General features: G+C 45.3%; 1 protein-coding gene across 1 annotated transcript in view; it reads left to right on the top strand.

Moving 5' to 3' along the window:
• The first annotated feature begins 8,367 nt into the window (after positions 1-8,367).
• Positions 8,368-21,436, top strand: part of TMEM135 (transmembrane protein 135) — a 523,462-nt gene continuing 510,393 nt past the window's right edge. The window contains exon 1 of the mRNA XM_073612956.1: positions 8,368-8,573. Within this exon, the coding sequence (XP_073469057.1) occupies positions 8,433-8,573 (141 nt within the window). The 5' untranslated portion in view covers positions 8,368-8,432. The remainder of the gene's footprint in view (positions 8,574-21,436) is intronic.

A 21,436-nucleotide genomic window follows, 5' to 3' on the forward strand; every position in this document is an offset into this window, starting at 1 on the left:
TTAACGGAACAAAATTTAACAAAAACGAAACTGAACAAATTCTGAAACTAAACTAAACGAATTACATAACGGAGCGAAATTAGTAACATAACGAATCTATCCGAAACGAAAAAAAAATTTCCGTTCTGCACATGTCTAATTCTGAGTTGTGGGTGGCTTTGTAAGTTGTTGTTAGTGCTCTTTAAGACACATGGCAGTGCTCACTCTATCTGCGGTGGATTGCTTTTTAGAGGTGGGTATATCAGCGGTTGGCAGGCATTCAGGAGCAATCCTGCTGCCTCCTATGTGTCTGCTTTTTTTTTTTTTTTCAATCCCAAGGGGGACTTTGCTGTAAAATTCACACCACAACTGTGAGCTAAGCGTTTGGCTTGCAGTTGTAGTGCACTCCCATTTAATTGAATGGGTGTGTTTGCTGCCTTTTAAACTCCACAGCCAGAGCTGAAAACGATGTGGCCGCAAAGTAAAGCATCACGGCCGTGGCATGTGTACGGCCCTGTCAGGCAGTAATGTTAGCACCTGGATGGGTAGCAAAACCGCAGCTTATTTGCCTGGTTTTACTGGCCCCAAGCCACCTATGTAAAAAAGCTCCAAATGTACCATGAACGCATGTAAATGCACATGTGGAACTGCATACTGAATGCAGGGATTGTGGTGTACATGAGCCCATAATGGCTAAGTCTAAGTCTCACCAGGAAAACACAGTGATTATTGCTAGCGGGTACAATAACCGCTAGCAACAATCGCATGTAAAATCCGACAGGTTGGTTGTACCCAAGTTGATCAATCGATCAACTTGGGTGCATTCAGCCTGCCCATACATGGTTTGAACTGGGCGATATTCGAACCATAGCAAACCTTCACTTTTTGATTTACGGTTTACTTCAATGTTTAGATGGACTTGGGGATATCATTACTGTAGGCAATACTTTTTTTTATCTTTAGCAGGCTTTTACCTTTATTACTTGGTGATGGAAATTTGCAAAAGTACCAAAAAACTACCAGGGTGGACAACTTATCTTTAAATATACCCATGCCAAGGGGCACAGATTAGGTGCTGACTTCAGGGTGTGCTTGTTAAACTATGGCATTTGTAATGGGGTGCATAGTTTTATGGCATTCAGAGACACTGACGTACTAAGTGGACGCTCCAAAGTGACCTACACTGTTAGGTACAGCAACCTTTAATCCTGATCATCTCTAACTTAAAGATCGCAATTACCTGACGTTTTAGGAAAAGGTGGAATTATTCAGGGTGCCATTGCCGACCTCCATGTCTGAAAATGTTAGTCACCTGTCTGGCTGGTAATAGCTACAGTACTTTTCCAAGTCACTGACCTAAGCAAATATACAGGAGTTCTGACTTCAGTTTGACTTTCTGATCTGCATTCCTATTACAGGTCAGTGGTTCAGCTAGCATTATTGCAACACACGATAACACATGCCAAGTGCATTGGTGCGATGGGGTACCAATCAAAGTGAAAGGTACTTCTAAACACCTTGCCAACAGACATGCCTTGTATCGCAGTGCAAAAACACACTCATGTGCGTTGCAGTATGCTGCCATAAATTCTTTCTGCATTTTTTTTGCTGTCTTTGGATAAATGGGTTGCCTTAAGCTGGCCATAGATGGTTCGAATCTCAGCAGGTTCTGCAAGGACCGAAATTTGAACCATGTATGGGCAGGCCGAATGTACTAAAGTTGATCGATCGATCAGCTTGGGTACAACCAGCCTGTAATGTAATTATTGCTAGCGGCTATTATAGCCCCCAGCAAAAATCACTGTGTTCTCCCAGCAGGGATGGTTTCATCCACCAGGAGAACACAATGGCTGTCTCTGTTGATGGGGGAATAGAGCAATTATCTTTCCTGCAACCTGTGGTTGTGGGAAAGAAAATCGCCCTATCTATGGTTGGTCAGCTTCAACGCAATGCACGATAATGTTCAGCATAGCACTATCAGGTATAAAGTGAAAGCAGCTAGAGTTAGTGTTGGTGTTTGCCTGCTCCCTTATATTCCTATTGGCCCAACACTATGATGGGCTCTCTCATTGCTGAATGGGAATATGTATGAAGCGGGAGGGGGAATAGCTGGAACTTTTCTGGTTATTTGGCCGTAACAGAAGGGAAAGTGAGCTGTAGCAGGTATGGTTTTCTATATCTTCTCTCTTTTAAGCCCATCTGCTGGCAAGTCTTTTTTCTCTAAATCTCCCCCATCTCTTTAGAGCAGAATTTTTCAAAATTTTTATCTCAAAGCAACCCCTAAAATAATTTTCAGTTCTAGGGGGACCCTTACTAAAACCAAAAACCAATTAAACTGGGGTCAATGGCAAAGATGCCTTTTACGTTGTTGGTCAGGAGGAAATATTCAACCTCTGCAGCAGTGGTCAGGATGCTATCCATACAGTCAGCTAAAAAGATAATTGGTGTCATGTTTCTGGCTCTGCCAAATGGCCTTGGCCCTGATACTATGCAGACACCATCAAATGGGAAGTCAATTAGCCACAGCTCAAGCAACCCCTATCAACTTCTGGAAGAACTCAAGGGTTTCATGGAACCCTGGTTGAGAATTTGCTGCTCTAGAGGGTCACTTTTTTTTACCTACCTGGCTCCTTTAGGGGAAGATAAAAAAAATCTTCTCAGACATCTGAATGAGGTCTTTTAAGATCATCTTTTGGTGGTGCCTCTGTTACGTAGTTGACAGGATGCCCTACCTCACAGAGGTGCATCCTGCAGAACAGGTGGTGGGTCTTGAGGAGACCAGTCACCCATTGCACTAATAGCTTGCTAGGGATAACCAGTCTCCTCAACAGGAAATGCTACCACAAGAATAGTTAGCGGGCAGCAATTCTTAATGAATCAGAGGAGAAAGTAGCCAGGTAGAGAAGTAGTAGAGGAGTAGAGTAGTAGTAGAGAAGAAAGCTCTCTAGGGCAACCTGTGAATTAAAGCATAGCTCAACCATTTCTGGGTCCTACAGAGCCTTCCAAACCTTTACTTACCTATCTACTTTTAACCACTTAAGGACCAGCCTCGTTTTGGATTTTGGGTGTTTACATGTTTAAAACAGGTTTTTCAGCTAGAAAATTACTTAGAACCCCCAAATATTATATATGGTTTTTCTTCTAACACCCTAGAGAATAAAATGGTGGTCGTTGCAATACTTTTTTTTGCACCGTATTTGCGCAGCGGTCTTAAAAGCGCACTTTTTTTGGGAAAAATTCACTTTTTTGAATAAAAAAATAAGACAACAGTAAAGTTAGCCCAATTTTTTTTTATATTGTGAAATATAATGTTACGCCAAGTAAATTGATACCCAACATGTCACGCTTGAAAATTGCGCCCGCTCGTGGAATGGCGTCAAACTTTTACCCTCAAAAATCTCCATAGGCGACGTTTAAAAAATTCTACAGGTTGCATATTTCGCGGTACAGAGGAGGTCTAGGGCTAGAATTATTGCTCTCGCTCTACCGGTCGCTGCGATACCTCACATGTGTGGTTTGACCACCGTTTTCATATGCGGGCGCTACTCGCGTTTGCGTTCGCTTCTGCACATGAGCTCGTCGGGACGGGGGGGTTTTAACATTTTTTTTTTTTTTTTTAATTATTTATTTTAAAATATTTTATTTATTTTTACACTGTTTTAAAAAAAAATTGACATCGCTTCCGCCCAGCAGTGTCATGGAGGCGAGTGGGCGCCATCTTAGCCTCACTCGTCTCCAGACACACCACGGGGAAGGACGCGATTGCCTCCGCCGCTACCGATGGCTCCGGTAAGCAGCGGAGGGCACCGGATCGCGGCGGGATAAAAGTGATCTTGCGGCGAATCCGCCGCAGGGATCACTTTTATCTGAAAGCCGGCCGCCGCACGAAAACGGGGATACCGGGGTTATGGCAGCTAGCTGCTGCCATAACAACGATATCCCCGTTCAAAGTTTGGACGTACATAGTCGTGCGGCGGTCCTTAAGTGGTTAAAGTATGCAAAACCACATGGTACAGTGAATGTAGATGGGATCGGCTGGCCAAATGAAAAATGACAACACTGACAAAATGCCAAAATTTCATGCTGGTTTGTTTTATTTAGTTTGACCTGGATGTCAGCTGACGTATTTCCTATCGAACTTACTTTTGATAATATGTGCTGTTATGTGTAGAGACTTGTGTACACAGACGCTGTTTACCAGTATTTGATGTGCAATTCTGAGGCTGTTTTTAACCTGCTTTGCATTGCTTTTCTTTGGATGTAGTATGTCCTATCTATGATGCATTTGCACTGCAGGAAAGCAAACCAAATGCGGCCTTTGGCTGCATCTTCTGTTTAAACACATATATTTGAAAAAAAGCTGCATTCAAATGCAAAAGAAAGCTAATGAACTAGGGTCGTCGGTTCGAATCAGAACCATGGCACTACGCGTGGGTTTCCTCTGGGTACTCGGGTTTTCTCCCACACTCCAAAGACACGTTGGTAGATTAATTAGCTCCTGTCGAAATTGTCCCTAGTATGTGTATGTATAAAAGTAAGTTAACCACTTCAAACCCACGCTAGAGTCAAAGGATGGCTACAGCGCAGCTCTGTTGTGTCGGAAGGGCATTCCTCCCGGAACCACGCCCCCCCCCGTTCGCCCTCTGGGGCGTTCATCCAGCGTGCTCTGCGATCGCTCTGGAGCCGCTGCTCTGTGTGTCCGTTCAGACACAGAGCTGCGGCTTGACCCTGCCCCCTCTCTCTCCTCACGGGCTCACTGACTTTGATCGACAGCAGTGGGAGCCAATGGTGCCTGCTGCTGTCTCAGCCAATGAGGAGGGAGAGTCCCCGGACAGCCAAGACTCTTGTGCACATCGCTGGATTGGGCTCAGGTAAGTATTAGGGGGGGCTGAGGGGGGCTGCTGCACACTGAAAGTTTTTTATCTTAACCACTTGACCTCCAGAAGATTTACCCCCCTTCATGACCAAGCCATTTTTTCCGATACGGCACTGGGTTAATTTAAGTGACAATTGTGCGGTTGTGCTTACACTGTACCCAAATAAAATAGAGTTTTCTTTTGGTGGTATTTGATCACCTCTTTTTATTTTTGCGCTATAAACGAGAAAAGACTGACATTTTGTAAAAAAAAAAACAATATTTTTTACTTTCTGCTACAAAACATATCTGATAAAAAAATGTAAAAAATTGTATTTCTTCATCAATTTAGGCCAACATGCATTCTACGCCTAGACCCCTTTCACACTGGGGCGGTTTGCAGGTGCCATTGCGCTAAAAATAGCCAAAACCGACCCAAAACAGCCGCTGCTGTGTCTCCAGTGTGTCCAGTGTGAAAGCCCTGAGGGCTTTCACACTGGAGCAGTGCGCTAGCAGGACAGGAAAAAAAGAGTGTATACCGCTCTTTCACCGCTCCTGCCCATTGAAATCAATGGGGCAGCGCGGCAAAGGCACCTCTGCAGAGGCGATTTGCGGTGGTTTTTAACCCTTTCTCGGCCGCTAGCGGGGGGTAAAACTGCCCTGCTAGTGGTCGAAAACCGCCGCCAAAACGGCGGTAAAGCACCGCTAATAATGCACCTCCCACCCCAGTGTGAAAGGGGCCTTATAGCGTCTACAAACTAGGGGATATTTTTAGTTATTTTTTACTAGTAATCAGCGACTGACAAATCGGACACTAACTGACACTTTTTGGGGACCAGTGACACTAATACAGTGATCAGTGCTAAAAATATGCACTGTCATTGTACTAATGACACAGGCAGGGAATGGGGTTAACATCAGGGGCGATCAAAGGGTTAACTGTGTGCCTAGCCTGTGATTCAGTGTAGTGGGGGAGGTGCTTTTACTAGTGGAAGGCATGGATCGGTGTTTCTGCTTTACAGAAACACAGGATCCATAGATTATGTACTGACAGAATGGTGATCTTCCTTATTTACATGGGCAGACTACCGTTCTGCCTGATGTACTGAAGCATCGGCCTGTGACGGTGGACATTGAGTCCCCCATACCTGCTGATCAGCTCCCACTGTGTATAATCACAGCAGAAGTGGGCGGCCGGCAGTGCACACGCGCACCCCAGGCCCGTTAGTGTCAGATCACCTATTAGGTATGTGATGTAGCACAGAGCGGCTGCCCTGCTGCAGTATATGTACGGTGGGCGGTCAGCATGTGGTTAATGAATAGAATGCATTAAGGTAAAAAAAAAATTCTGCTTTTAGAACCACTTTAAGGAAATCCCTTGAGGACCCCCAAGACACCAGAACTAGTGTCCCCATTGGAAGATTTCCCCTCTATTACTTTTCTGGGGACAACCCAAATTTGGGGATTTTCTTTTACTTTCACTTTCAGCGCCGGTTCACATTAGAAGCGGCACAACTTGCAGGTCGCCTCACCGAGGCGACCTGCACACGACTGCCGCGGCGACTTGCAAGACGACTTCTGTATAGAAGTCTATGCAAGTCGCCCCCAAAGTAGTACAGGAACCTTTCTTCTAAGTCGGAGCGACGCAATGGTTCCATTGTACAGAACGGGAGGCGACTTGTCAGGCGGCTAGGTCGCCTGACAAGTCGCCCCCGTGTGAACCGGCTCTTAATGATAACGGTAAACAACACAAATAGAGGGGGGGGGTCTCCTAAATGGGGGCACAGACAGCAATAAAAACTGATAGGGGTTCTAACCCCTCTCCACTCTATCAAAAACTAAAGAAAAAGTTTTGCCTTTAGTTAAACTTTAATGTGTGTCTCTTCCCCTAAAAAGCTACTTTCCCTTTATTCCGGCAGTTTTTACTTTTTGTAAAGGTTGCGTATGCTCCATATAATGTACATTCATGGCTTTTGTAAGGTTGGCCATAGATGGCTCACATTTTGGCGGATTCCTGCTCAACCAGACCAAATCTGCGCTTAGGTTGGCCCTGCAATCAATTGTGTGAGCGAGAGAAGCCTGACACGCTTTATGAACTTCATACACTTAAGTAGGAGCTGTGTCCTGTGTCATGTGAGGTGATTTATTGGGGTGTCTCCTGTCATGTGAGGTGATTTATTGGGGGGTCCCCTGTGTCATGTGAGGTGATTTATTGGGGTGTCTCCTGTCATGTGAGGTGATTTATTGGGGGGTCCCCTGTGTCATGTGAGGTGATTTATTGGGGTGTCTCCTGTCATGTGAGGTGATTTATTGGGGTGTCTCCTGTCATGTGAGGTGACGTATTGGGGTGTCCCCTGTCATGTGAGGTGATTTATTGGGGGGTCCCCTGTTATGTGAGGTGATTTATTGGGGGGTCCCCTGTTATGTGAGGTGATTTATTGGGGGGTCCCCTGTCATGTGAGGTGATTTATTGGGGGGGTCCCCTGTGACATGAGGTGATTTATTGGGGGGGTCCCCTGTGACATGTGAGGTGATTTATTGGGGGGTCCCCTGTGTCATGTGAGGTGATTTATTGGGGGGTCCCCTGCCATGTGAGGTGATTTATTTTGGAGTTCCCCGTGCCATGTGAGGTAAATTATTGGGGGTCCCCTGCCATGTGAGGTGATATATTGGGAAGTCTGGACCCCCCCAATAGGTCACCTCACACAACACAGGGGACCCCAATAAATCACCCTACATAACACAGGGGACCCCCCAATAAATGACTATATGACAGGTGACCCCCCAATAAATCACTTTCACATGACACAGGGGACCCCCAATAGGTCACCTCTCATGACACAGGGGACCCCCAATAAATCACCTCACATGACACAGGGGACCCCAATAAATTACCCTACATAACACAGGGGACCCCCAATAAATCATCTCACTTGACACAGGGGACCCCCAATAAATCACTACATGACAGAGGGGACCCCCCAATAAATCACCTCACATGACACAGGGGACCCCCCAATAAATGACTATATGACAGGTAACCCCCCAATAAATCACTTTCACATGACACAGGGGACCCCCAATAGGTCACCTCTCATGACATAGGGGACCCCCAATAAATCACCTCACATGACACAGGGGACTGTGTCATGTGAGGTGATTTATTGGGGGTCTCCTGTGTAGTGATTTATTGGGGGTACCCTGTGTAGTGATTTATTGGGGGGTACCCTGTGTAGTGATTTATTGGGGGGTCCCCTGTGTCATGTGAGGTGATTTATTACAGGTCATGTCAGTGGTGATTTAGTGACATAGGTTGTGTGAGGATTCCAGGCATGTACTGAGAAGTATTTTGGAGTTATCAGGAACAAAGTGGACCAGCTCCTGTACAATCACAAGACACACTCTGCTCCATCCAGCTCCCCTCAGCCAGTAAGGAAGCGCGCCCCCGCCCCTCTGCCGCCGTGCGTGCGCGTTCCCGTCGTCCTGAGGAGTCCAGGGCTTTGCACTGCAGTAACCCCGAGTCGTCTGCTGGCTCCTCCCCCTCTCCCCATTCTCCCACTCCTCCCCCTCCTCCTCCTGACAGCTCCTCTACCTCAACATGGCGGCCTTCAGCAAGTCCATCCCGCACAGCTGTTATGAGATCGGCCACACATGGAACCCGTCCTGCTTCACCTCCTACCTGCAGATCACACAGGGCGCCATGGAGGAGTCCTTGAAGATCTATGCGCCCCTGTACCTGGTGAGAGGGGGGGGGAGGGGAGGAGTATGGGAGCCGGGAGGGGACATTCTTCTGTCAGGAGAGAGAGATGTACACAGATCAGTGTGACCTTCCTGCTGGGAGTTGTAGTCCCTCCTCTGATACCAGGAGGTCAAATACTGGAAGTGAAGAAATGGACTTTCTAGGCACCAATCATAAGAAATAAACATTTTATTAACAATTAATTCATAGAAATTGTCTTATAAAAAACACATTACAATACTACAGAGGCAGCCAGACCTCTCCAATATTGGTGTGATACGAGGAGGTCGGGCTCCCCTCCTCCACACCGGGGACCAGTCCTGACCAGAGAAGCAGAAATGGCATCACCTCGTCCCATAATGTGTCACCGCGTCCCGTGGAGTCACCTCGTCCCATGGCTTTACCTCGTTCAATGGTGTCACCTCAGCCCATGGTGTCACCTCGTCCCATAATGTGTCACCGCATCCTGTGGAGTCACCTCGTCCCATGACTTTACCTCGTCCCATGGCGTCACCTCGTCCCATGACGTCACCTCGTCCCATGACGTCACCTCGTCCCATGACGTCACCTCGTCCCATGACGTCACCTCGTCCCATGATGTCACCTCGTCCCATGGCGTCACCTCGTCCCATAATGTGTCACCGCGTCCCGTGGAGTCACCTCGTCCCATGACTTTACCTCGTCCCATGGCGTCACCTCGTCCCATGACGTCACCTCGTCCCATGACGTCACCTCGTCCCATGATGTCACCTCGTCCCATGACGTCACCTCGTCCCATGGCGTCACCTCGTCCCATAATGTGTCACCGCGTCCCGTGGAGTCACCTCGTCCCATGGCTTTACCTCGTTCAATGGTGTCACCTCAGCCCATGGTGTCACCTCGTCCCATAATGTGTCACCGCATCCTGTGGAGTCACCTCGTCCCATGACTTTACCTCGTCCCATGGCGTCACCTCGTCCCATGACGTCACCTCGTCCCATGACGTCACCTCGTCCCATGACGTCACCTCGTCCCATGACGTCACCTCGTCCCATGATGTCACCTCGTCCCATGGCGTCACCTCGTCCCATAATGTGTCACCGCGTCCCGTGGAGTCACCTCGTCCCATGACTTTACCTCGTCCCATGGCGTCACCTCGTCCCATGACGTCACCTCGTCCCATGACGTCACCTCGTCCCATGATGTCACCTCGTCCCATGACGTCACCTCGTCCCATGGCGTCACCTCGTCCCATAATGTGTCACCGCGTCCCGTGGAGTCACCTCGTCCCATGACTTTACCTCGTCCCATGGTGTCACCTCAGCCCATGGCGTCACCTCGTCCCATGACGTCACCTCGTCCCATGGTGTCACCTCAGCCCATGGAGTCACCTCGTCCCATGGCGTCACCTCGTCCCATGGCGTCACTTCGTCCCATGGCGTGACTAATAATTCCACTGTTTATATAACCTTCCTTTTATTCATTCCACCATTCCTTTATTTAACCATTCCTTATTCATTCCAATATTCTTCTATGTATTAATTCCACTGTTCATTCATTGCACCAATCATTCCACAGTTCATGTATTTCTTTGTTCCCCCATTCATTTATTTAACCATCCTTTATTCATTTCACTATTCGTTAATTCAGCTGTTCATTCATTTACTCCACCATTCATTCGTTTATTCATTTCACTGTTCATTCATTTTCTTTATTTAACCATTCTTTATTTATTCCACCATTCTTTATTTATTCCACCATTCATTAATGTATTCATTTCCCTATTCATTCATTCATTCATTCCATTGTTCATGTATTTACCCATCCTCCATCTATATATTCATGCCACCGTTTGTTCATTTATTCGTTTTCACCATTCATTTCTTTACCCATTCTTTCTTCATTCCAGGGTTCACTCATTTCTTTCTTCCTTCATTCATTTATTAAACCATCCTTTATTTATCCCGCCATTCATTCATTTTTTTAAATTATTTCATTAATAATTTGTTTATACAATCACAAATCCCTCCTTCCTTCTCAACAGTAGCACGGCCCCCATATATCTATGTGTAATGGTGCATTGTGGTGTCACATGACTGAAATATGTGAATGAGCCCTAAAGGTTCCATTATTGATCTCAATCGATTATAACATTTTTTAAATTTCAGCTGATTGTTATTACTTTTTTTTTTTAAACCCGACCTCCAAGTTTTCCCTTCAGTCTCGCACAGTTGTACAGTCTCCTCTCCTGGACTGAAATGGCTTCCTCTGATGTCACTGCACACTGTGAGCTTCTCACAGTGTGCATTACCACCAAGCATTACTGTGCTTATGGTGTGTTTTTCATAGGTCTCATGTGACTCAAAAACTAAATCAAAAACATAACACGGGTGCGTTATTGATGCGTTTTCAGTGCATTTCAACGGGGAGGTGCGTTTTTGGTGCTTTTTTTTTTCTGGCCAAAAATGCAGCAAGCAAGATTTTTAACACTAGAATGGAAGCGCAACGGACCAATGTGAAGACATACAGTGCATCCAGGAAAGTATTCACAGCGCTTCACCTTTTCCACATTTTGTTATGTTACAGCCTTAATCCAAAATGGATTAAATTCATTATTTTATTCAAAATTCTACAAACAATACCGAATAATGACAACATGAAAGAAGTTTGTATGAAATCTTTGCAAATTTATTAAAAATAAAAAACAAAAAAAAAAAATCCCATGTACAGAAGTATTCACAGCCTTTGATCAATACTTTGGTGAAGCACCTTCGGCACCAATTACAGCCTCAAGTCTTTTTGAGTATGATGCTACAAGCTTGGCACACCTATTTTTGGGCAGTTTCTCTCATCATTCTTCTTTGCAGGACCTCTCAAGCTCCATCAGGTTGGACGGGGAGCGTCGGTGCACAGCCATTTTCAGATCTCTCCAGAGATGTTCAATTGGGTTCAAGTCTGGGCTCTGGCTGGGCCACTCAAGGACAGAGTTGTCCCGTATCCACTCCTTTGTTATGTTGGCTGTGTGCTTAGGGTTGTTGTCCTGTTGGAAGATGAACCTTCATCCCAGTCTGAGATCCAGAGTGCTCTGGAGCAGGTTTTCATCAAGGATGTCTCTGTACATTGCTGCATTCATCTTTTCCTCCATCCTGACTAGTCTCCCAGTTCCTGCCGCTGAAAAAAAATCCCCACATGATGCCACCACCATTCTTCACTGTAGGAATGGTATTGGCCAGGGGATGAGCGGTGCCTTGTTTTCTCCAGACATGACGCCTACCATTCAGGCCAAAGAGTTCAAATTTTTGTTTCATCAGACCAGAGAGTTTTGTTTCTCGTGGTCTAAGAGTCCTTCAAGTGCCTTTTTGGTAAACTCCAGGCGAGCTGCCATGTGCCTTTTTTTGAGGAGTGGCTTCCATCTGGCCACTCCACCATACAGGCCTGATTGGTGGAGTGCTGCAGAGATGGTTGTTCTTCTGGAAGGTTCTCCTCTCTCCACAGAGAAACAATGGAGCTCTGTCAGAGTGACCATCGGGTTCTTGGTCACCTCCCTGAATAAGGCTCTTCTCCCCCGATCGCCGGGCGGCCCGCTCTAGGAAGAGTCCTGGTGGTTGCAAACTTCTTTCATCGACAGATGATGGAGGCCACTGTGCTCATTGGGAACTTCTGTACCCTTCCCCAGATCTGTGCCTCCATACAATCCTGTCTCAGAGGTCTACAGACAATTCCGTGGACTTCATGGCTTGGTTTGTGACCTTATATAGACAGGTGTGTGCCTTTCCAAATCTTGTCCAATCAACTGGATTTACCACAGGTGGACTCCAATCAAGTTGTAGAAACATCTCAAGGATGATCAGTGGAAACAGGATGCACCTGAGCTCAATTTTGAGTGTCATGGCAAAGGTTGTGAATACTTATGTACATGGGATTTTTTTTTCTTTCATTTTTCCAGAGCCCAGACTTGAACCCGATTGAACGTCTCTGGGGAGATCTGAAAATGGCTGTGCACCGACTCTCCCCGTCAGAACTGATGGAGCTTGATAGGTCCTGCAAAGAAGAATGGGAGAAACTGCCCAAAAATAGGTGTGCCAAGCTTGTAGCATCATACTCAAAAAGACTTGAGGCTGCAATTGGTGCCGAAGGCGCTTCACCAAAGTATTGAGCAAAGGCTGTGGAAACTTCTGTGCATGGGATTTTTTTTTTTTGTTTTTTATTTTTTAATAAACTTGCAAAGATTTCAAACAAACTTCTTTCACGTTGTCATTATGGGGTATTGTTTGTAGAATTTTGAGGAAAATAATGAATCCATTTTGGAATAAGGTCATAACGTAACAAAATGTGGAAAAAGTGAAGCGCTGTGAATACTTTCCGAATGCACTGTATACGAGTTTCGCTTTTTGAATTGAATTACTGAAATAAATGAACTTTTTGATGATATTCTAATTTTTCGAGATGCACCTGTATATGTGAACGGCCTTCATTGGTAATAATGCTTTTTTTTTTTTTTTATACATGATATTGCGAAATCTGTGCTTTTTCGGATTGCATCTGATCCGCATAGAATTCGCATAAGTGTGAACCGGCGCTAAAGACTGAACAAACGTCAGACATCTTTGCAGAAAAGTCCTCTCGTAATTTTGTTTTGGAAAACCATAAGGCAACCCGCAGAACCAGATCCACTTCTCTCCAGTCTTCGTAAATGGCCCCTTCAGGCTGGCTTCGGCTTACAGTGAAAAAAAAAAAAAAATGCTTATTTTGCAGGGGATAGACCTCGGTTTGTATCTGCATGCTGCTTCCACTGTGGAATGTGGAACTACCGCTCGGAGCCTGGCTGTTTTGTTTTTTTTTTGCATTTTATATGAACAGAGATTTAGTCTTGGAAAGCGTGAATGTGACTTTTTATTTGCATTGTATGTTAGTTGGATCTGTCAGTTCCGTCTCTGCATGCGTGTGTCCTTGACTTGATACATTGACCCCTTTCCAAATTACAGCTGTCACTTGGCAAGCATGTCTATCTAGGGAAAGGGTCACCGTCCACAGTTCACAGATATCGATGAATGAAATGCACTGTTTTAACAGGTCAAGAGTCGACACCGGGAGATTGTGAGAGCCGAGGAAGATGTTTAGTGCTGTTTGCAGGCCGAGATTGCACATTTTTGTGGTCCTTCAGCTGTAGTCGTCATCGCTGTGCATGGTCACCCAATCGCAGACATAAATAAAAATCATTTAGTAGGAAAGTACTTGCTTGTTGTTGGGAATGGTGAGCCCCCTTAGCTGTTGTCGTCTGTAAACAATGGTAAAAAATGGTGGAAATGGTGGAAAATGTCATCTGATTAGGGCTCCGTCCACACTAGTGCGGCTTCACATGCGACTTTGGACACGGAGGGGGAGATTTACTAAAACTGTTGCAGCTGTGTGCATAGTAACCAATCAGCTTCTGTCTTCAACTCATTCATATAGGCCCTGTTCACACTTGTGCGATGCCAGACATCGCATGTAATTCGCAGCGCACTGCTGTTCACATTACATGCCATGTCTGTGCGGTGCGATATCAGCCATACAGATAGTATGGCTGGTATCGCACCGCATTCGGTCCAAACACGCACAGGACCCTTTTTTTCTGTTCGGACCAGAATCGGATCGCATGTGTGCTCACACATATGCGATCCGATTCTGGTCCGAACTGTCAGTTCGCAGTGCGATATGCAAGCTGAACTGGGAGGTGTTGTTAGCAATGCATTGACACCCCCCAACGATTCGCATATGGCAGTGTGAACTGACATGCGAGTCGGTGCTATGCAGGAACCCGCAGTGGATTTGCAGTGTTCTCGCATCGCACCAGTGTGAACCGGGTCTTAAGCTCCATTCACACCTCGGTGTTCCATTTTTGCGGGTGGAATCGCCGCGATTCCCCATGCGATCCGGAAATGCCTCAAATCGCGGGACGCCCTTGCTATCCCCGCTGTTTTGATTGGCACCAAATCGTGATTTTGCCACGATTGTCGCTGACGAATTGCGGTAAAAATGCGCAAACAGAAACGTGGGAAAAAGTGGAAGAACTTCTTTTGGGCGTGGGGCGTCCCACGATTCTGTTTGCGCTTTTTTTACTGCAATTCGTCAGGGACAATCGTGGTAAAATAGCGCCGCGACTTCGCCACGATTGTCGCCCAACAAATCGCGGTAACACTGCGCAAGCAGAATCGTGGGACGCCCTAAAAAAAAGTGCAAGAACCTCTATTGGGTGTGGGGCATCCCGCGATTCTGTTTGCGTGTCTTTACCGCAATACGTCAGGGACAATCGTGGTAAAATCGCGCCGTGTCTTCGCCACGATTGTCGCCCGACGAATCACGGTAAAAACACGCAAACAGAATCGTGGGACGCACAAAAGAAAGTGGAAGAACTGCTTTTGGATTGATTCTGTTTACGCGTTTTTAACCGCAATTCGTCAGCGACAATTGCGGTAAAATCGCGCCTCAATTTGGTGCCATTCAAAGTAAAGGGTATCGCAAGGGCATCCCGCGATTTGCGGCATTTGCGAATCGTGGGCAGAATCGCGGCGATTCCACCCGCAAAACGGAATGCCAAGGTGTGAATGGAGCATTAAACTTTGACAGTAAGGCCCGGGTCATACTAATGCGACAATCGAATTTGGAGCACTTGTTGCATCAGAAGACGGACCCTATTTGGTGCAATGGAACTGTTTTAATCGGTGCGACTTGTGTCGCTCCAATTTAGAAAATGTTCCTGCACTACTTTTGGTCCAACTTTGGTACAACTTGCATTGACTTCTGTTTAAAGAAGTTGCATGCAAGTTGCGCCGAAGTCACGCTGGAGTCCGACTTCAACATCACCGGCAGTGTGAACATGGGCTCACACCTAGAAGCTGCAACTAATGATTATTTTCATAATGGATTAGTTGGCCGATTATTATTGGTTCGATTAATTGGATAAAAACCTAAAAAACAATTGGTGTATAATTTAGTTGATATGTAAAGATTAAAAAAAGGCAATTTATTCTTGAAGATCTATATGCAGTGGTTACTATAAATAACCAGCTATTCGGTTAGAGAACACAATATTGAATCTACTCTGAGAATAACAGAAGATATATATATATACAGTATCCCACAAAAGTGAGTACATCCCTCACATTTTTGTAAATATTTTATTATATCTTTTCATGTGACAACACTGAAGAAATGACACTTTGCTACAATGTAAAGTAGTGAGTGTACAGCTTGTATAACAGTGTAAATTTGTTGTCCCCTCTAAATAACTCAACACACAGACATTAATGTCTAAACCGCTGGCAACAAAAGTGAGTACACCCCTAACTGAAAATGTCCAAATTGGGCCCAATTAGCCATTTTCCCTCCCCAGTGTCATGTGACTCGTTAGTGTTACAAGGTCTCAGGTGTGAATGGGGAGCAGCTGTGTTAAATTTGGTGTTATCGCTCTCAATCTCTCATACTGGTCACTAGAAGTTCAACATGGCGCCTCATGGCAAAGAACTCTCTGAGGATCTGAAAAAAAGAATTGTTCCTCTACATAAAGATGGCCTAGGCCAGGGATATGCAATTAGCGGACCTCCAGCTGTTGCAAAACTACAAGTCCCATCATGCCTCTGCCTCTGGGTGTCATGCTTGTGGCTGTCAGAGTCTTGCTATGCCTCATGGGACTTGTAGTTCTGCAACAGCTGGAGGTCCGCTAATTGCATATCCCTGGCCTAGACTATAAGAAGATTGCCAAGACCCTGAAGCTGAGCTGCAGCATGGTGGCCAAGACCATACAGCGGTTTAACAGGACAGGTTCCGCTCAGAACAGGCCTCGCCATAGTCCACCAAAGAAGTTGAGTGCACGTGCTCAGCATCATATCCAGAGGTTGTCTTTGGGAAATAGATGTATGAGTGCTGCCAGCATTGCTGCAGAGGTTGAAGGTTAAATAATTTATTATTAGGAGATATTCACAATTTCAGCATCACCAGCGCATTTGCACACTGAGGGCACCCTCCATTCAAAGTGCTGTGCCGCGATTGTGACTCCCATAGGGAGGAGTGTCATCACGGCCCAGCCATTCAAATGGCTGGAGTGTGCGGACCCTGAGGCTGCGTTCACACCTGAGCGTTTTCAGCTCGTAAAACGCCCGAAAAAACACCCAACAAGCAAAATCCCATTAATTTCAATGGCACCTGTTCATATCTGAGCATTTTGTCACCTGAAGCAAAATGCCTGAAAAACACCCTAAGCTCAGAAAAGAACACGAGCTTCTTCGGGGCAGATTCCAGGCGTTTTGTTGCCCTTTACATTGGTGACCTGAACAAAATTGCGGCAAAATTGCGGTATAAACACGCGGCTTTGAAACGCTCAGGTGTGAATGCAGCCTGAAGGAAGACCCAGTACAAGAAGGAAGCCTTAGCAGCTGCGACAGCATGCCGCTAGAGTCCTTTGTTATTAAAGGTAAGTCTGCCATAATCGGTGTTAATTTCGTCAACAAAAATAACGCTATTTTAGTCGGCTAAAACAAGACTAAAACTAAAATGGCATTTTAGTCAAAGGACTATGACGAAAACTAAATTGAAATTTGACATATAAAAATTAACAGGGGTTGTATATCACAATGGCTAAATCTGTGTCTGTAGTGCATGTCCACTACTCCAGGAGTATATAATGAGTTTGGCAACACTAGAGAAATGCTTAAAGGGGTTGTAAAGGTTCGTGTTTTTGTACCTTAATGCATCCTATGCATTAAGGTGAAAAAACACCTGGCAGTCACCAGCCCCCCCCCCCCCCCATTTTTACTTACCTGAACCCCTTCATTCAATCGGCGGGGATGCGCTGCCTCTCTCTCCACGGGTTCTCGGCTCTTGATTGGATAGATTGATAGCAGCGCAACCATTGGCTCCTGCTGCTGCCAATCAAATTCAATGAAGTGGGCGCCAGGGGGGGGGGGGCCGAGTCCTGCATTCTGCCTCTATGGACGCCGGACTCGGAGCACGCCCACAAGGTAATCTCCCGGGAGGGCGCTTCTCCGAGGGGGTTATATGATGTGGGGAGGAGCCGCTGAGGGACCCCAGAAGACCAGGTTCGGGGCCACTCTGCAAAACGAGCTGCAATAGTGGAGGTAAGTATGATATGTTTGTTATTTAAAAAAAAAAAAATGACCCTTACAATCACTTTAAATAATGCATTAAAATTTAACCCATTCTAATTGACTAAAATATGACTAAAATTAAAACAACGCAGATAACTAAAATTCAACTAAAACTAAAATGGCATTTTAGTCAAAAGACTATGACTAAAACCAAATTAGAAATTTGACCTCAAAATTAACACTGACCATAGTGTGCTAGTATGCAGCAGTGGGTACTAGCACAATATGGCATTAACTTGCAGGGGTGCCCGAGATATAGATATCTATCTATCTATCTATCTATATATAGATATAGATATAGATATAGATATATCTATATATAATTTTTTTTTTTTTTTTTTTGAGAGCGAGAGAGTTTATTTTAACCCCTTCCCACCCACGCTATAGCTGAATGACGCCTACAGTGCGGGTTTACTTTGCCGGGAGGGTATCTTGATGCCCTCCAGTGGTCACGCTGCCTGCACAACCTTTGATTGCTTTGATCAAGTCCTTCAGACCCAGCCGATCACAGACCAGGGTAAAGGGCCAATCACAGTGACCAATCACAGTCCAATGACAGCTGATCACAAATGTAAACACAAGCTGGTTATCAGCTTTTCTTTTTTTCAGTGTCCTGATTATCAGTGCAGTCCCAACAATGCCCACCAGTGTTGCCAATCAATGCCTCCTCATCAGAGCAGTCTCATCGGTGGCATAGCTTATTGGTGCACATCCGCAAAAGAGAAAAATGTCTTATTTGCAAAATGTTATAACAGAAAAAGTTTTTACCGTATACAGGGGGTCCCCTACTTACAAACGACTCCTACTTACAAACGGAGGGAGACAACAGGAAGTGAGAGGAAATCTACCCCTAGGAAGGGAAATTCACTCCTGTAAGAGTTAATATGGGAAAAAGGTGTCTCCACTGATGTTTTATCACCAATCCTTATTTCCCTAATAACCCCAAATTTTCAAAATCCAATTGTCATTGGGACAGAAAGTGAGGTGAAATCTTCTGAACAGGGTCACAGACAGCAAAACAAATGTTACAGGGGTGTTAACCCTTCCCTATGCTATCTACAAAACTTAAAAATAGATTTTTTGGCTGGAGCTACACTTAAAAAATTTACCTGTTCCGACTTACAAACAGATTCAACTTAAGAACAAACCTAAAGTCCCTATCTTGTTTGGAACCCGGGGACCCCCTGTATACTCGAGTATAAGCCGAGTTTTTCAGCACATTTTTTTGTGCTGAAAATGCCCCCCTCGGCTTATACTTGAGTCAAGCACTTTTCTGCAGTAGAGAATGACATTTTCCAAACCGATTTTGGGGCCCTGCAACTCGGGTCCACTTGGTGCTAGGAACCCCATTTTGCTGTGCAAACCCAGTGGAACTATCCCTACAACATATCCAAAGCTGGGGTTCCTAGCACCAAGTGGCCCCGAGATACGGGCCCCAAAGTCAGTTCGGAAAATGTCATTCTCTGCTGCAGAAAAGTGCTTGACATTTTCCGAACCGACTTTGGGGCCCTGTATCTCGGGGCCACTTCGTGCTAGGAACCCCAGCTATGTTGTAGGGATAGTTCCACTGGGTTTGCACACCAAATTTGGGGTTCCTAGCACCAAGTGGCCCCGAGATACAGGGCCCCAAAGTCGGTTCGGAAAATGTCAAGCACTTTTCTGCAGCAGAGAATGACATTTTCCGAACTGACTTTGGGGCCCGTATCTCGGGGCCACTTCGTGCTAGGAACCCCAGCTATGTTGTAGGGATAGTTCCACTGGGTTTGCACACCAAATTTGGGGTTCCTAGCACCAAGTGGCCCCGAGATACAGGGCCCCAAAGTTGGTCAACTGTGTCCATCTGCAGCAATGTCATTTCGGGACCCTTTGGGTCCAGAGACCCGAAATTTTGGCTGCAGCTAGGGGGCATCTAGGAACCCTTAACTACCAAGTTTGAAGTTTGTGGGAACTATGGCTGCAAATGGGCACAGTGAGGCTGCAAATGGGCATTGTTGACCCTCTTTTCCACTTACAGTAGCTGCGCATTTCTCACCCTAGGCTTATACTCGAGTCAATAAGTTTTCCCAGTTTTTTGTGGTAAAATTAGGTGCCTCGGCTTATATTCAGGGTTTTTTCAATATTTTTGGTCTTTTTTTTTAGTTTTGTTTAGCAAAATATAAAAAAACCCAGTAGCGATTAATTGCCACCAAAAGAAGTCTCTTATCTGTTTCAAAAAAAGGATAAAAATTTTCTTTGGGTACAGTGTTGCATGACCGCGCAATTGTCATTCAAAGTGCGACAGCTGAAAGTTGGCCTGAGCAGGAAGAGGGTAAAAGTGCCTGGTGATGAAGTGGTTAAAATGGCGGGGAGATTTCGAATTGCAGGCTGTCGGTGACATACAGAGTCCATCCAGCTGTTAGCCCAAGAGCTGAATCATTCAGAATCCTTTATCACAATCACAGCGCTTCTGCTTTGTGGTTTTTGGTAAAATCTCTTAATTCAGTCTGTAATATTCTAAGGATTTCCTGTGAGCCGGGGCTGCTGGCTCAGGCTTTGACTAAGCTTGTGGCAATGGACTACTGCAGAAGAGATCTATTGTGTGATGATGGCAGAGAATTGTAGATCTCATTAGTGATCGTAAGCCATCCTCTTCCCCCCAAAATTATTTTTACTAATTAATCTAATAATTAAAGGAGTTGTAACATCTCACGGTTTTTCACCTTAATGCATTCTATGCATTAAGATGAAAAACCTCCTGTGGTGCAGCAGTCCCCCCCAGAGCCCACTTTTTTTCTTACCTGAACCCGATCGTTCCAGCGATGAGCAATGAGCCCAGCAGCTCCAGCCGTCGTCTTAGGTCCTCCATTGGATAGATTGATAGCAGCAAAAGCCATTGGCTCCCGCTGCTGTCAATCAAGTCCAGTGACACGGGAGCCAGTGGGTGGGGCAAGGCCTGCTGTCTGTGTCAATGGACGCAGCAGCAGGACTCGGGAGCGCGCCCGCACCGAAAAGTGGCTCTCCGTGGGGGGCACTCGAGGAGGAGGAGCTAGGAGTGCCACCGGCAAAATTACTTAGAGCCCCCGAACATTATACATTTTTTTTTTCTAACACCCTAGAGAATAAAATGGCGGTCGTTGCAATACCTTCTGTCACACCAAACAATTTTTTTTTTATATTGTGAAAGATAATGTTACGCTGAGTAAATTGATAACCAACATGTCACGCTTCAAAATTACGCCCACTCGTGGAATGGCGACACAAACTTTTACCCCTAAAAATCTCCATAGGCGACGTTTTAAAAATTCTACAAGTTGCATGTTTTGAGTTTCAAAGGAGGTCTGAGGCTAGAATTATTGCTCTCGCTCTACCGATCGCAGCGATACCTCACATGTGTGGTTTGAACACTGTTTTCATATGTGGACGCTACTCACGTATGCGTTAGCTTCTGCACGCAAGCTCGGCGGGACGGGGCACGGTTAAAATTTTTTTTTTTTTTTTTTTTTATTATTTATTTTAACTTTTATTTTTTATTTTTACATTGTTCTTTTTTTTTTAAAAAAGTGCCACTTTTATTCCTATTACAAGGAATGTAAACATCCCTTGTAATAGAAAAAACATGACAGGACCTCTTAAATATGAGATCTGGGGTCAAAAAGACCTCAGATCTCACATTTACACTAAAATGCAGTAAAAAAAATAAATAATTGTCATTTAAAAAAAAAAAAAAAAAAAAAAAAGGCCCTTTAAGAGCTATGGGCG

This window comes from Aquarana catesbeiana, linkage group LG02, assembly GCF_042186555.1.
Source record: "Aquarana catesbeiana isolate 2022-GZ linkage group LG02, ASM4218655v1, whole genome shotgun sequence".
Lineage (NCBI taxonomy): Eukaryota > Metazoa > Chordata > Amphibia > Anura > Ranidae > Aquarana > Aquarana catesbeiana.